Source organism: Apodemus sylvaticus, chromosome 22 (genome assembly GCF_947179515.1).
Source record: "Apodemus sylvaticus chromosome 22, mApoSyl1.1, whole genome shotgun sequence".
Taxonomy (NCBI): Eukaryota; Metazoa; Chordata; class Mammalia; order Rodentia; family Muridae; genus Apodemus; species Apodemus sylvaticus.
The window spans coordinates 27,767,976-27,780,237 of record NC_067493.1 but is presented as its reverse complement, the minus strand read 5'-3'; the positions used below and the strand labels follow the sequence as shown (position 1 = coordinate 27,780,237).

General features: G+C 51.9%; 1 protein-coding gene across 2 annotated transcripts in view; it reads right to left on the bottom strand.

Moving 5' to 3' along the window:
- Prkar1b (protein kinase cAMP-dependent type I regulatory subunit beta) overlaps positions 1 to 12,262 on the bottom strand; it is a 124,789-nt gene that overhangs the window by 29,779 nt on the left and 82,748 nt on the right. For both annotated transcript variants that reach the window (XM_052168125.1, XM_052168124.1), the window contains exon 7: positions 5,150 to 5,308. In XM_052168125.1, coding sequence (XP_052024085.1) covers positions 5,150 to 5,308 — 159 coding nt within the window. The remainder of the gene's footprint in view (positions 1 to 5,149; positions 5,309 to 12,262) is intronic.

Here is a 12,262-nt window from a genome sequence, read left to right as displayed (position 1 = left end):
ACCAAATACTCAGGTGTCTGAAGAGAAACAAGCCTTATATAACACTTGGGGATGATGAAGGAGGGGACATGAAGGACACAGAGAAGGGGCTGGGCAAAGAATAGGGTCACGTGAGAACAGCACCACGGGACTCTGGGGAACAGGATGAGGTAGTAGGTGTCATTTCCAAGATTCAGAGGCAGTTAGGAGCAGTGGGTGGCTCTGAATTAGTGTAGGGATGCGCACAGAGCTCGGGAGGCAACCTACCAGGGTACACAGCAACCCTTGACCAACGAAGAGCCTGGGGAAAGCTGGGGCATGACTTTGAGCTAGCTGTCGGGAAGCCTGGGCTCAGACCTCTACTCTCACTGGCCTCTTGAGCTCTGTCTTCTCATCTGTGCAATGGGAATATTAAAACCTGCCCCAAAGGGTCTCCACAAAGACCGGCACAGGATACAGTGACAGGACCCCAGACCCCCTAACACACACACTCCCAACCTTGAGCCTCAACTGTCCCATCAGACTGCATTCACAGAAGCACTAATAATAAACCTGCAAAATTCCAGTCCCAGAAACCCAGAGTTACAGGCCGCTAAGCTCTCCACCTTCCGGGAAGAATCCTGTGGTGGCTAATCCTAATTGTCAACTTGACAGGATCTAGAATCACCTAGTAGAAAAATCTCTGGGCATGTCTGTGAGGGGATTTCCAGACTGGGTTATTAGAGTGAAGACCCACCCTCCAAGTGGGAGGACCAGTCCTAAATGTGGGAGGATTTCCCACTATTCCATGGGCTGGGGTCCTAGACTGAATAAAAGGAGAAGAGAAACTGAGAACTATACATCTCCCCTCTCTCTCTCTCTCTCTCTCTCTCTCTCTCTCTCTCTCTCTCTCTCTCTCTTTCTCTCTCTCCTCTTCTCTTACCCTTCCTCTCCCTTCTCTTCCTCCTCTCTTTTTCTCTCCCTCTCTCCTCTCTTCCCCAACCCTCTCTTCCTGACTGTGGATGCAATGTGACCAGTGGCCTTAGGATCCTGCACAAGCTCTTTCCCTCCAGGATGGGCTGTATTTAAAGCTTCGAGTCACAATAGACTTCTCTCTTAAGCTACCTTTGTCGCGTATTTTGTCAGAGCAAGAAGAAAAATGGCGAATTCAAGTGGCGACAGAGCTGGGGACTCAATATCCAGCAGTGCCAGGAGAACTCCATTAAGTTGTCCCTAGCGATGGACCTCGATGGTGAGACAGATAGTTCTGCCAGCGGAGGCTGGAACAAGTCTGTTTCCATGACAACAAGACAGTACAATTGGAAAGCCAGTGTCCGGGCTCTGGCGATGCAGAATTGTTGTGTCTGCCTATTGGTGCGGGTTGGGTGGCTGTGGTTACAGCAGCTTGCTCGGTGACCTGGCCCAAGCCATTTTAATCCCATCCAGCCCTAAAAAAAGAGCATTCTCTTTTGAAAATGTGCAGTCCCCACTGACCACCTAGCAATTAAACCATGCCAGAGGAATGCAGGCAGGTTGTGACCCAGGAACCTCAGAAGCTAATGTTGAGGTAGCAGGCCAAATAGTGCTGAAAATGTGGGGCCTAGAGAAGCAGACAGGCAGCAGGTGAAGCCAGCCTGCTTTGTCCCTAGACGGAGCAGGCATCCCTAAGCCTCTTGGTGGCACGGGGTATCCCCAGCTTAGCAGGTTTTTACAGCACTCAAGAAAGCAACCCAAGGTGGTTCCTATGGGGCTAGCCCAGGAACCTGCCTGCAAAGCCTAGCTTAGCCTTCTCCCTAAGTAGTCTGCCTGATAGAGGGACTTGCTCTGCTTGTCCCTTTGGCACCTGCAGCATGCCCTGGGATGGTTAATATTGATGATCAACTTGACAGACTCCAGACTTACCTGGGAGTCTCAAGGAAGGATGATCTTTTTTTTTTTTTAAATGTTATTTTTATTGTTTTTTGTTTTGTTGTTGTTGTTGTTTTTTTTTTTTTTTTTTTTTTTTTTTTTTTTTTTTTTTTGGTTTTTTGGATTTGTTTTTTTCGAGACAGGGTTTCTCTGTATAGCCCTGGCTGTCCTGGAACTCACTCTGTAGACCAGGCTGGCCTCGGACTCAGAAGTCCGCTTGCCTCTGCCTCCCAGAGTGCTGGGATTACAGGCGTGCGCCACCACCGCCCGGCTGGAAGGATGATCTTAGTTTAGGCTGCTCTGTAGGTGTGCCCGGAGGGTCATCTTGATTGGGTCAATGGGGTGGGAATGCCCACCTGGAATGTGGGCGGTGTAGCACCATTCAGTCCTGGACTGGAGGCAAAGGGGAACAGGGTTCCAGTGCCCTCTGCTCCTCGGCTGTGGATAGGATGTGACCAGTTGCCTCCAGTAACTGCTGCGGTGACCTCCCTGCCAAGATGGACTGCACTGTGGAACTGTGAGCCCAGATAAGCCCTTTCTTCCCTAAGAGGCTTTTGTCAAGGGTATTTTACCACGGTAATGGAAAAAGAAACCAAGGCAGAGCTTAGCCAAGATCCCTCTCCAATTTCAATAGCAGGGACCTTGAAACCCAGAAGGGCAGAGAAAGCGCTCACCTCCCAGTCCCCAGGGCCCTTCCTCCCTCCCACACTGGCAGGGAGGGAGTGCCTGACTTTGGAACCAATTGGCATGAGGCTGGGTTAGAAGATCACTGTAGATCCAGAAGAGGAAGATGGCGATTGCTGAACAGGAGAGGCCCCACCTTGCTCGGGGTGTCCCAGGTTGGACAATGAGACCAGGGATCCAAGACCCCGCCCTCTTCTGCCACCCAAGGTGCTAAGAACCGCATGCTGTGTATGGTGAACTCTACTTGTCTTGTGGTTCAGAAGTATTGGAATCAGAGATGAATCAAGCTCCCAGCGCGACCTATCCCAGCCAGAACCCCCATGCCAGGCAAGGAGCTGGACCTGGCTGACGGATCTCCATCACCTGAAGCCTCCAGACACATCCCCCACACCCACCCCCGCCTCTGTACCACACCATGAACAAGGGCTCAGAAGTTTCTTAGTCACCTATGTGCATCTAGTTCTGGGCAAGGGTAGATGGGGGGGGGGGTCACCTATTCTCAGGTTGTATGAACCCCTGTGAGTCACTCAGGGACTATAAGTTCATCTCAGAAACCCTACAGAAAATGGGGGGAGGGGCCTTCATAGAGGTTGCAGGTGTCATACCATCTGTGCTATGAAACAGAGGGTAGTTGGTTCTTGTGGAGATGGCTTAAAGAGTCAGTCAGGACGTGGGTGGGTCCTTCAGCGTCAGTGGCATTAGGAATGAAGACTCATATCCACTTGGGACACAAGATTCAGAGACTCAGAACACTTCATTCAGAGGCCTCAGAAGACCGCAGTAAGACCTATACTACCCAGTTGGATTTTTATACATGACTCTTTTACATTTTGAGATAGGGCGTCATGTAGTCCAGGCTAGCCTCTATGTAACTTGATGACCACACTGGACTTCTGAGCCTCTCAGCTCCACCTCTTGAGGGCTGGAATTACAGGCATGCACCACAGTGCCTCCTTAGGCAATGCTGGGTCCATACCCCAAGGCTTCGTGCATGTTAGGCCGGCCTCTGCCCACTGAGTCACTCACATCCCAGTCACTCACATCACATCACATCACATCCTACAGAGGATTCCAAACTCACTAGTTGCAAATGCGGGATCCCCAGCGAATGATCAGAGGGCTCAAATGAAAGGAAAGAAACTCATGGACTGCTGGCCTCTACTGAGCCCTCACCTGAGTGTCTACAGCTGGCGATGCACCTACAGTGGTGCCCAGTACTGGGCACCACACTTAGGAAACTTCCAAAGGACAAGTCACGGGATTCCAACTCTCGAGTGGAGTCTGAGCTGACCTTGTGGGATGTAGCCAGCTCCCAGGAGACACTGGTGACTTCTCATCTTCTGCATCTGCCACTGTGAGCCCGAGTAAGGGAGGAACCCTCCCTCAGTAGTGTGTGATTTGGCCGGATCCAACTCTGCCCAGATGGGGGATGGGTGCGGAAAGGATCCAAATTCCCCACAAGAGCTCTGCGGATTCTGGAGCCCAAATGGCTCTATTCTTAGTGTCTGGGGATCCGAAATTAACCCAAAAGAAAGCGCCAGCTCCCTCTGCGATTTCTAGAGCATTCCTGAATATAAAGTCCTAACCACAGAAGTCCCACAGCCAGCAATGACACAGCATAGACGAGACAGCCGAGACACAGCTGTTTATGCAACTTCAAGCCAGGTGTGCTCAGAGGGTACTGGGACTGTGGCCTCTTGCAGAGGGGGAGGATCCCCTATAACTCCCTCCTACTGGGACAGGCAGGTCCCTGCAGATGGAGAACATGTTGGAGACAAAGAACTATAGAGCTATAACGTCTAGGCTGTGTCTTTGTGTCCACAGCAGTGCGGGAACCCAGACGTGCTGGGCATGCCGGGCCCTGGGGACAGCTGCCTCCAAGAGAGTGAATAATCTACAAGTGTGTCCTACAGAAGAGCTGGCATCACATCAAGACTACAACAGGATGTGCCCTCTGTGCCTCAGTGACTGAGCGCCCAGGCTCCATCCTGCACTATTCTGGGGAACATTCTAGAACATCTCACCCCATGACCACTCTCCATTCCCCCAATCTACCTCAGGCTACCAGAGTCCCAGGTCCCTCTGCGACTCAAGGAGTGGCACGTCAGTGGATTCCAGAAGAGACTGGATTTTTCAGGATGGAGAGCTCCTAACTCTTTAGGACAGAACTCTCATTCTCTTCTCATGATGTTTTCTTTATACAGCCCCCTGCGCTCTGAATAGCAGCCACCCCAAGGCCTTTACACTCTGTCCCTATGGCCTATAACTCCTATAACTTTAGCCTACGCTCTGATGTCACCTTGGATTTATTCTCCAAGTGACCTTCTGATCCAAGATGGCAGCGCTGGAGAGCCAGCTATCACAACCAGATTCTACAGTATTCTGGAAGGAGAGAAGGGGGGAATGCAATTGAGACATTCCCAGTCATCTTCCTGTTTTGAGGAGCTTCCAAAACCCTTTCTGATACTTTCCACTCAGGCTGCGGGCTGTGTCTACTAGGGAAACCCATCTTCACCTCAGACCTGGGATTCTGGTGGTGTCAGATCCTACGCTGGTGCCTCCTTCCCTGGCAGAGCCTCCTGGCCAGGGTTCCACTCACCATGAGGATGCGCCTGTAGCTGTCACGGTCGATGCCCCAGAGCTTGAGGTCTGTCTTGGCCTTCACGGTAGCCGCTCTGGGGGTGCCGTAGATGAGAGCCAGCTCCCCGAAGCTTCCCCCCTCACTGATGTTGGTCACCCATTCCCCGTTCACATAGACCTTTGGAGAATAGGAGAGAAAGGTCAGTGGGACGTGTGGCTCACTATAGCTGCTTCCTCTATGGGGGGACCCACGACCATTCCCAGTGGAAAGAACAGGTGACTTTCAAGGCTCTTGAACCACGTTGTACACACTCCTGCCCTGGAGGTAACCTTAGGCCAGTGTGACCTGCTCCAATCCATCCCATTGCATCCCAGCCTCCTCAGAGCCATAACTGGGCAGCACACAATCACCAAAGAACTGGTGAGGATCAGAGGGCAGAACACCGTGTGACCCAGCCACCTCCTAGGCTGGTTACCCATCCAGCGATCATCTCTCAGTCTCCCTGGGTCTCAGTTCTTCCAACTGTACCCCAATGAGTCGCTCTCCAATTACACAGAGATGGGTTCAGACAAACATTCTCTCTCTTGCCTTTTCCGTTTACAAAATGCCTCTCCTCCTCTCTGGCCATTCAGTGATCCCCCTGCTTGAGTATCCCTCTTGTCCCACCCCTGTGGGCACACATTGACTGTCCCCCTTCTCCTCTGGGCCTTTGCCACCCAGGCAAGCACCCAAGTCTTTTGGCTGTTGGCCTAGTTGAGCCCCCTGGTCAGGCACCACTACCAAGTTACACCGAGAAGGAGCCAGGACAAGATTCCCTTTCAGGCCGCGTGGACAACGCGCCCTGCACAGTGCGCACACTATGCCCGGACCTTGCGCGGCCCACACCCAGCCGGGGCACAGAATGGGCAGATTGTTCACTCCCGGGGCGATTATGCAGCTCGGTTACTATAAATTGACACAATGCACGCTTTATCCCGCAGCGTCTCAATGAGCGTACAGAACCGTTCCCACTGCTAAAACGGGTGCGTACGCAGAGAATGGATCGTGATGAATCATGGAAGCGATTCTTATTGAAATCAATGTCTCATTATCCAGTGATAACTGAGGCACAGAGATTTCTGTCTGAAGGAGAATGCCTCGCAGGTGATGGTTGGGACTTCACGATGAAGGGAGCAAGACATGGAAGCTAGCCACAAGGATGGGGGCAGGGAGGACAACAGTTCCCAAAGACAGAACTCAGGGACCAAATGGGGTGTGTGCTCCTCCCACCTGGCGTGGTGGGTTTCCCAAACCCCAAAGGGATGTGGGGTACTGGAAGGGGAAGAGAAAGGCACAGATGACAGAGATTAGGTACAGTGTCATACACCTGTCACCCCAGGCTGAGGCAGGAGGATGACAGGCTCCGGGCCAGTCTGGGCTATAGAATGATGTCCTATCTCAAAAAACATAGAGCCAAAAAGGTCTATAAAGAATCCGTGAGCAATGCCCACCACATGCTGTAGGGAAGGTCAGTGGAAACAAGGAGGGACTTTAGATATGAATTCACAGACCTAGAGCATACCCCTAGGGCCTGGCGCCATTTCCACAGCCTCCCCTCCAACTCAGGGCTTCTGCAGGAAGCTATGCATGCAGTCAGCTTGCAGGTTGGAAACCCCATTAATCTGGACATGTAGCGAGTGAATATGCACAGCCCTCCCAGGACCCCTCAGCATCGTCGCCTCAGTCTGTCACTTGGCTCCACGAGCCTCAGTGTGCTCACCCAGCCTAGATGGATCATTGTTTGGGTGGCACTAGGGATTGAATGCAAGGCCTTGCACCCTAGCCCCTCCCTGGAGGATTCTAGGCAGGGGCTCTACCACTGAGCCACGCCCCAGCCCCTCACTGGGGGATTCTAGGTAAGGGCTCTACCAGTGAACCACGCCCCCAGCCCCTCACTGGGGGATTCTAGGCAGGGGCTCGACCACTGAGCCACACCCCAGCCCCTCCCTGGGAGATTCTAGGCAGGGACTCTACCACTGAGCCACGCCCCCAGCCCCTCACTGGGGGATTCTAGGCAGGGGCTCTACCACTGAGCCATGCCCCCAGCCCCTCACTGGGGGATTCTAGGCAGGGGCTCTACCACTGAGCTACACCCCCAGCCCCTCACTGGGGATTCTAGGCAGGGGCTCTACCTCTGAGCCATGCCCCCAGCCCCTCACTGGAGGAGTCTAGGCAGGGCTCTACCACTGAGTCACACCCCTCACTGGGGATTCTAGGCAGGGGTTCTACCAGTAAGCCAGGTGCCCATCTACTCTCTGAAGTATTCTAGACAAATGCCTACCACCGAGCTGTATCCCTAAACTCTCCTCACTTGGAGACAGAGTTTTCCTCTGTAGTCTATGTTGTTTCCTAATTTGGTAAAAGTTTCCCATTGCATCCTCCAGAGACCTGGGATTACAGGCATGGGCTACCACCCAGGCATCTGGAACATTACTGAGTTGAATGTAACTTCCTTGTTTGTTTCCTGACAAAGATCTGAGGTAAATAACATCTCTTACATCACAGGCACACCTATTGGCTCAGCAGAAGTATTCCTGAAAGCATAGCCCCAGAGGCTGCTCTATCTCCACCACACTTCTGTCCCTGTGTGTCGTCTTGGGCAGGGTCATAAGGACAGATGCTCTTGGGGTTGGGAGAGGCGTGTGGGACACTCGAGTCCCTACTGGTTTGCAGTATGAGGATCAAGGAAGTCCCCCAGTAGCTACCCCAAGTGGGGGGAAGGACTTAAAGCTACCCACCCCCCCCAGAGCACTGAGCCTCTGGGGACACAATACCTCTGTGGTAGCGATACTTCCACAACTTCACATGCCGCAGGAAGAGTGAGTATGGCTGCCCTGGGACGTGACCAAGGAAGCAGGGACCCTGTGCAGTGACTACCCTCCCTCAGCCCAGAGCCTCAAGCCTAGGGGATCTCCCACAGTGTCAGAGGAAACCATTGTGTCCCCCAAGGCCACCCGGAGGACAAAGGACCATCCTTCTGTGCACACTGGCCTCTGTCACAGCTCCCCCACCCAGCTGGCACGCAAAGGAGCTACTCTTGTTTGGTTCCATCTTTTTTGTTTTTTTCTTCCTTTGGGAGAAAAATGGTGGGAGGCCCCACTGTGCCATATTATGCTACGCCAGGGACCAAGGGTCCTCCAGCTGAGGCCAGCCTCTTCTACCCTGCTCTGCCTGTCTTCCTCCTTTCTGCCTGTCTCTGTTGTGCCTTGGTTCAGGAGTGGCCCTCTGACTCAGGCACCTTCTCACCTCTAGGGACTTTGTAGTAGATATCAGATTCCCATCTTCAGGGGGATCTTCCAAATAGCAGAGACACAGGCCACAAGCAGATGTCACAGAGATACAAGACCAGTGTGGTAACCCATGCCTGTGATCGTAGCCCCTGAAAAACTGAGTCTGGTGGATTGGACTAGCCTAGGCTATAGAACAAGACTGTATGGAAAAAGAAAAACCAAGACTGAGATAGCTCAGTTGATAAAGTGTTGCCCTTGCAAGCAATAATATGTAAATTTGAGCCCCAGAATCCCCGTGAAACCTCTGGGCATAATGGCCAGGGTCTGTAATCCCCTATACTGGGGTGTAGGGAGTACAGATGGGCAAATCTTCAGGGCTCATTGTTGGCTCTCCTACATGGATCAGTGAGTTACAGGTTAGTGAGAGACTCTCTGTATTAACAAAGCAAGGGGGACCGACGGGATGACTCAGCAGATAAGTACTTGCCACACAAGCCCGACAACTCAAAGAGTTCGATCCCTGGACTCATATAAAGGTGAAAGGACAGAATTGGCTCTACAAACCTGTCCTCTCACCTCCATATATGTGTGATGTCAAAAGCACCATACCCCATCACACACACACACACACACACGCAGACACATGCATGAACTCACTTACATGCATAAACACACATATGCATGCATGCATGCACACATGCACACAGCCTGATACAATAAATACAATTAAAGTTATAAAACAAAGTGGATGGTATTTGAGGAATGATGCCTGAAGTTGACCCCTTCCAAAGGCATGTGCACACACTTTGACACACACACACACATTGCACACATGTGCATGGACATTCACACTAGGAAAAAGAAGAAAAGGAAAACCATTTTTAAAAAACAACTCTGAATTTAGACTCCTGGGGTGGCCTGGCCTCTGCATATTTTTAGAGGCTCAGAGGTAGCCAGAGGTGACTGGACGGCAAAAGGCAGTAACATCCTAGCAGAGTCCCCAAAGATCACTGGATTTCTAGAGTACCAAGACTATAGCACCAGTGAACATCATTCTCCTAACACAGATGGACCAAGGTTGCCAGGAGCCCAGGGGTGCCCTGGGCAGGGCACTGAGGACAGGGCCGGCCCTGCCTCCCTTCTCAAGCACAAGTGGGCAAGATAGCAGTGGAGACATGGGGTAAGGATAATCACAAGAGCTGGGCCTGGGATACTTGAATGCCACCCTTGGCCTATGCCCCCAGAGCACTCCTGGGTAGTGGTCAGGCCAGTCAGGGCTCCCCTTTGTAGTCAGTCCATCCTGTGGCCATCGCTCACCCTTCCTCATGTCCACATGCATTTCCAGATCTCCAGAAGGCAGGTCAGGTCAAGGCCGTGCCCCAATATGAATCTCATAAATTCCCCAAAAACAGAATGGAGTCACATGAGGTCTGTACGAGCCCAGCAATCCAAGGGACTGCCGGCACCCTCAGCCTGTATAACCCAGCCCTACTAGAACAGCTCAGCATTTGGGGGTGCCTCGGGGCCTAACACCCTCAAATCCAGGCAAGTCACCAGCATCCTGTGACCTCATATGGGTCTACTGAGGACCGTGGAGACGATGTGCTGTGTGGGTAAAATATGCTTGGGAGGCTCCAAGATCTTCAGAAAAAAATGGCACAGCCAGCTCTGCAGTCAACAAATGGCCAACTGGAATATACTAGCACTTTGGAGAGCATATCTCCAAGAGACAGTCACACATCCCTGTTTACTGCAGGGTAGCTTACCAGAGCCCGTAAGGATGCAAATGAAGAAAATGTGCCGCACGCCCCCAGTGGAATGTTACTCGGCCTTTAGCAGGACCGTTGTGACACCTGCTATTAGTGTGAATGGGTGGATCTTGAGGCTGGTTTGCTCATTGGTCAGCAGCCACAGGACAGATGCTGTGAGAAGCCAGTGTGAGGCTCCCCAGAAGGGTCGGACTATTTTTAGATCAAGAATCTGTGATTTCGAGCCCCAGAATTCACAAGAAAACTCTGGGCATAGTGGCCAGCGTTTATAAGCCCCTGTGCTGGGACCCGGAGAGTCTTTGGGGCTCATTGCTGGCTATCCTACATGAATCAGTGAGTTTCGGGCTAGAAAGAGGCTGTTTTTATTTTTATGCATATAGGCGGTTTTGCCTGCATGTGTGTCTGTGCAGGCGGAGGCAGAAGAAGAGGTCAGGTCCCCTGGAACTGGACTTACAGACAGCTGGGTGCTAGGAATCAAACCCAGGTCCTCTGGGAGAGTAACTCGTGCTCTTTAACCTCTGAGCCATCTCTCCAACCCCAGGAGTCAGACTCAGGGCTAAGAAAGCAGAAAAGGGGGAGTCGGGGGCTGGGGGTGGGGCCGTGGAGTGACCCAGTAAAGGGACCAGATGAGATCAGTGATGAGTTCAGACAGGAGGGCTGGAGAGACAGGTCAGTGGGTAATGGCTCACTGTGGAAATGTGAGGACCTGAGTTCAATTGCTAGAAGCCATGTTCTTTTTACAAGGTCAGATGTGAGGCTGTATCTGGGTAGGTAGATGGTATGGCTGTGATGATATGGCTCGGTAGGTAGATACAGGTGGATGCCTAAGATTTTGCTAGCCAACAGTCTGACTAAATTATATATTCCCAGGCCAGTGAGAGGCCCACTCTTTTTTTTTGGGGGGGGGGGTTGAATTCGGATTTTTTTCGAGACAGGGTTTCTCTGTATAGCCCTGGCTGTCCTGGAACTCACTCTGTAGACCAGGCTGGCCTCGAACTCAGAAATCCATCTGCCTCTGCCTCCCAGAGTGCTGGGATTACAGGCGTGCGCCACCACTGCCTGGCTGAGAGGCCCACTCTTAAAAAAAAAAAAAAAACCAAAAAAAAGGTGGCCAGTGGCTAATAAAGACACCTCACATGTGTTCTCCTCTGCCCCTCCCCCACACTCACCGAGGAAAGTTTTGGGGACGGGTGATGGTGACAGCTGCTGTGCTGTTGACAATACAGTTAATCTCATGCTCCAAGTACTTTAACAATTTAAACAGATGTGCTCACCCAGAAACTCTGGCGAACTGAACAACCCCAGCCCAACAGCCAGACGGGGATAGTGATGCCCAGCTCCCGGGTGCACACAGCGCTGCCAGGGAGGGGAGCACCTCCTGAAGCAGGAGGAATCCTACCGACCCAGAGCTCGCAGGGACAGGGCTAACCTCGGAAGGGATGGGGGCACCCCCAAAACAAGAAGACGTCTAGAGACAACCAGGAAAGACCCCAGAGTCCACTCCCAATCTCATATGCCCGCTGTTGGGTATCCTTTTCAGCAGAAATGCTGTATCCCATGAATAAAATAAATTGGAAAATATATTTTTTTTCTACTAGAAAACTGGATTCTACCTCTTGGCAAACATAACACCCACCGCCTAGCATTTACAAAGTCTCTGTGGAATTCCATGATTTTAACTAAGACTGAACTTTGGGCCTTTCAGTCTCCTAGTCCTGCTGGTGGGAGAAGAGTATTCATCCTGGAGGGGTACTCCAGAAAACCTAGCACACTGGCCGGTCTGGAGAAGGGTACGGACGCCCCCTGGACAGGTAAAGCTGGAGATAGCCCTCTCAGGTCCACACCCAGGTAAAGGCAGATGGATTGTTGCTGCCCTAATAGCATCCTGACAGACCTGTCTAGCCTGAGGGAGGGGTTATAGGATGTAGCACTGAGGCCATAGAAATCTTCTAAGAGTTATCACAGTGATTATAGTAATATATGCCCCATAACTCAGCCAGGACAGACATACTGGCTTCCTGCTCCCAGTGGCTTACTGGGTGGGTACCCTTTGATTCCTTTAAATGTGGCCTTTCTTCATGGCCCCCTGGTGT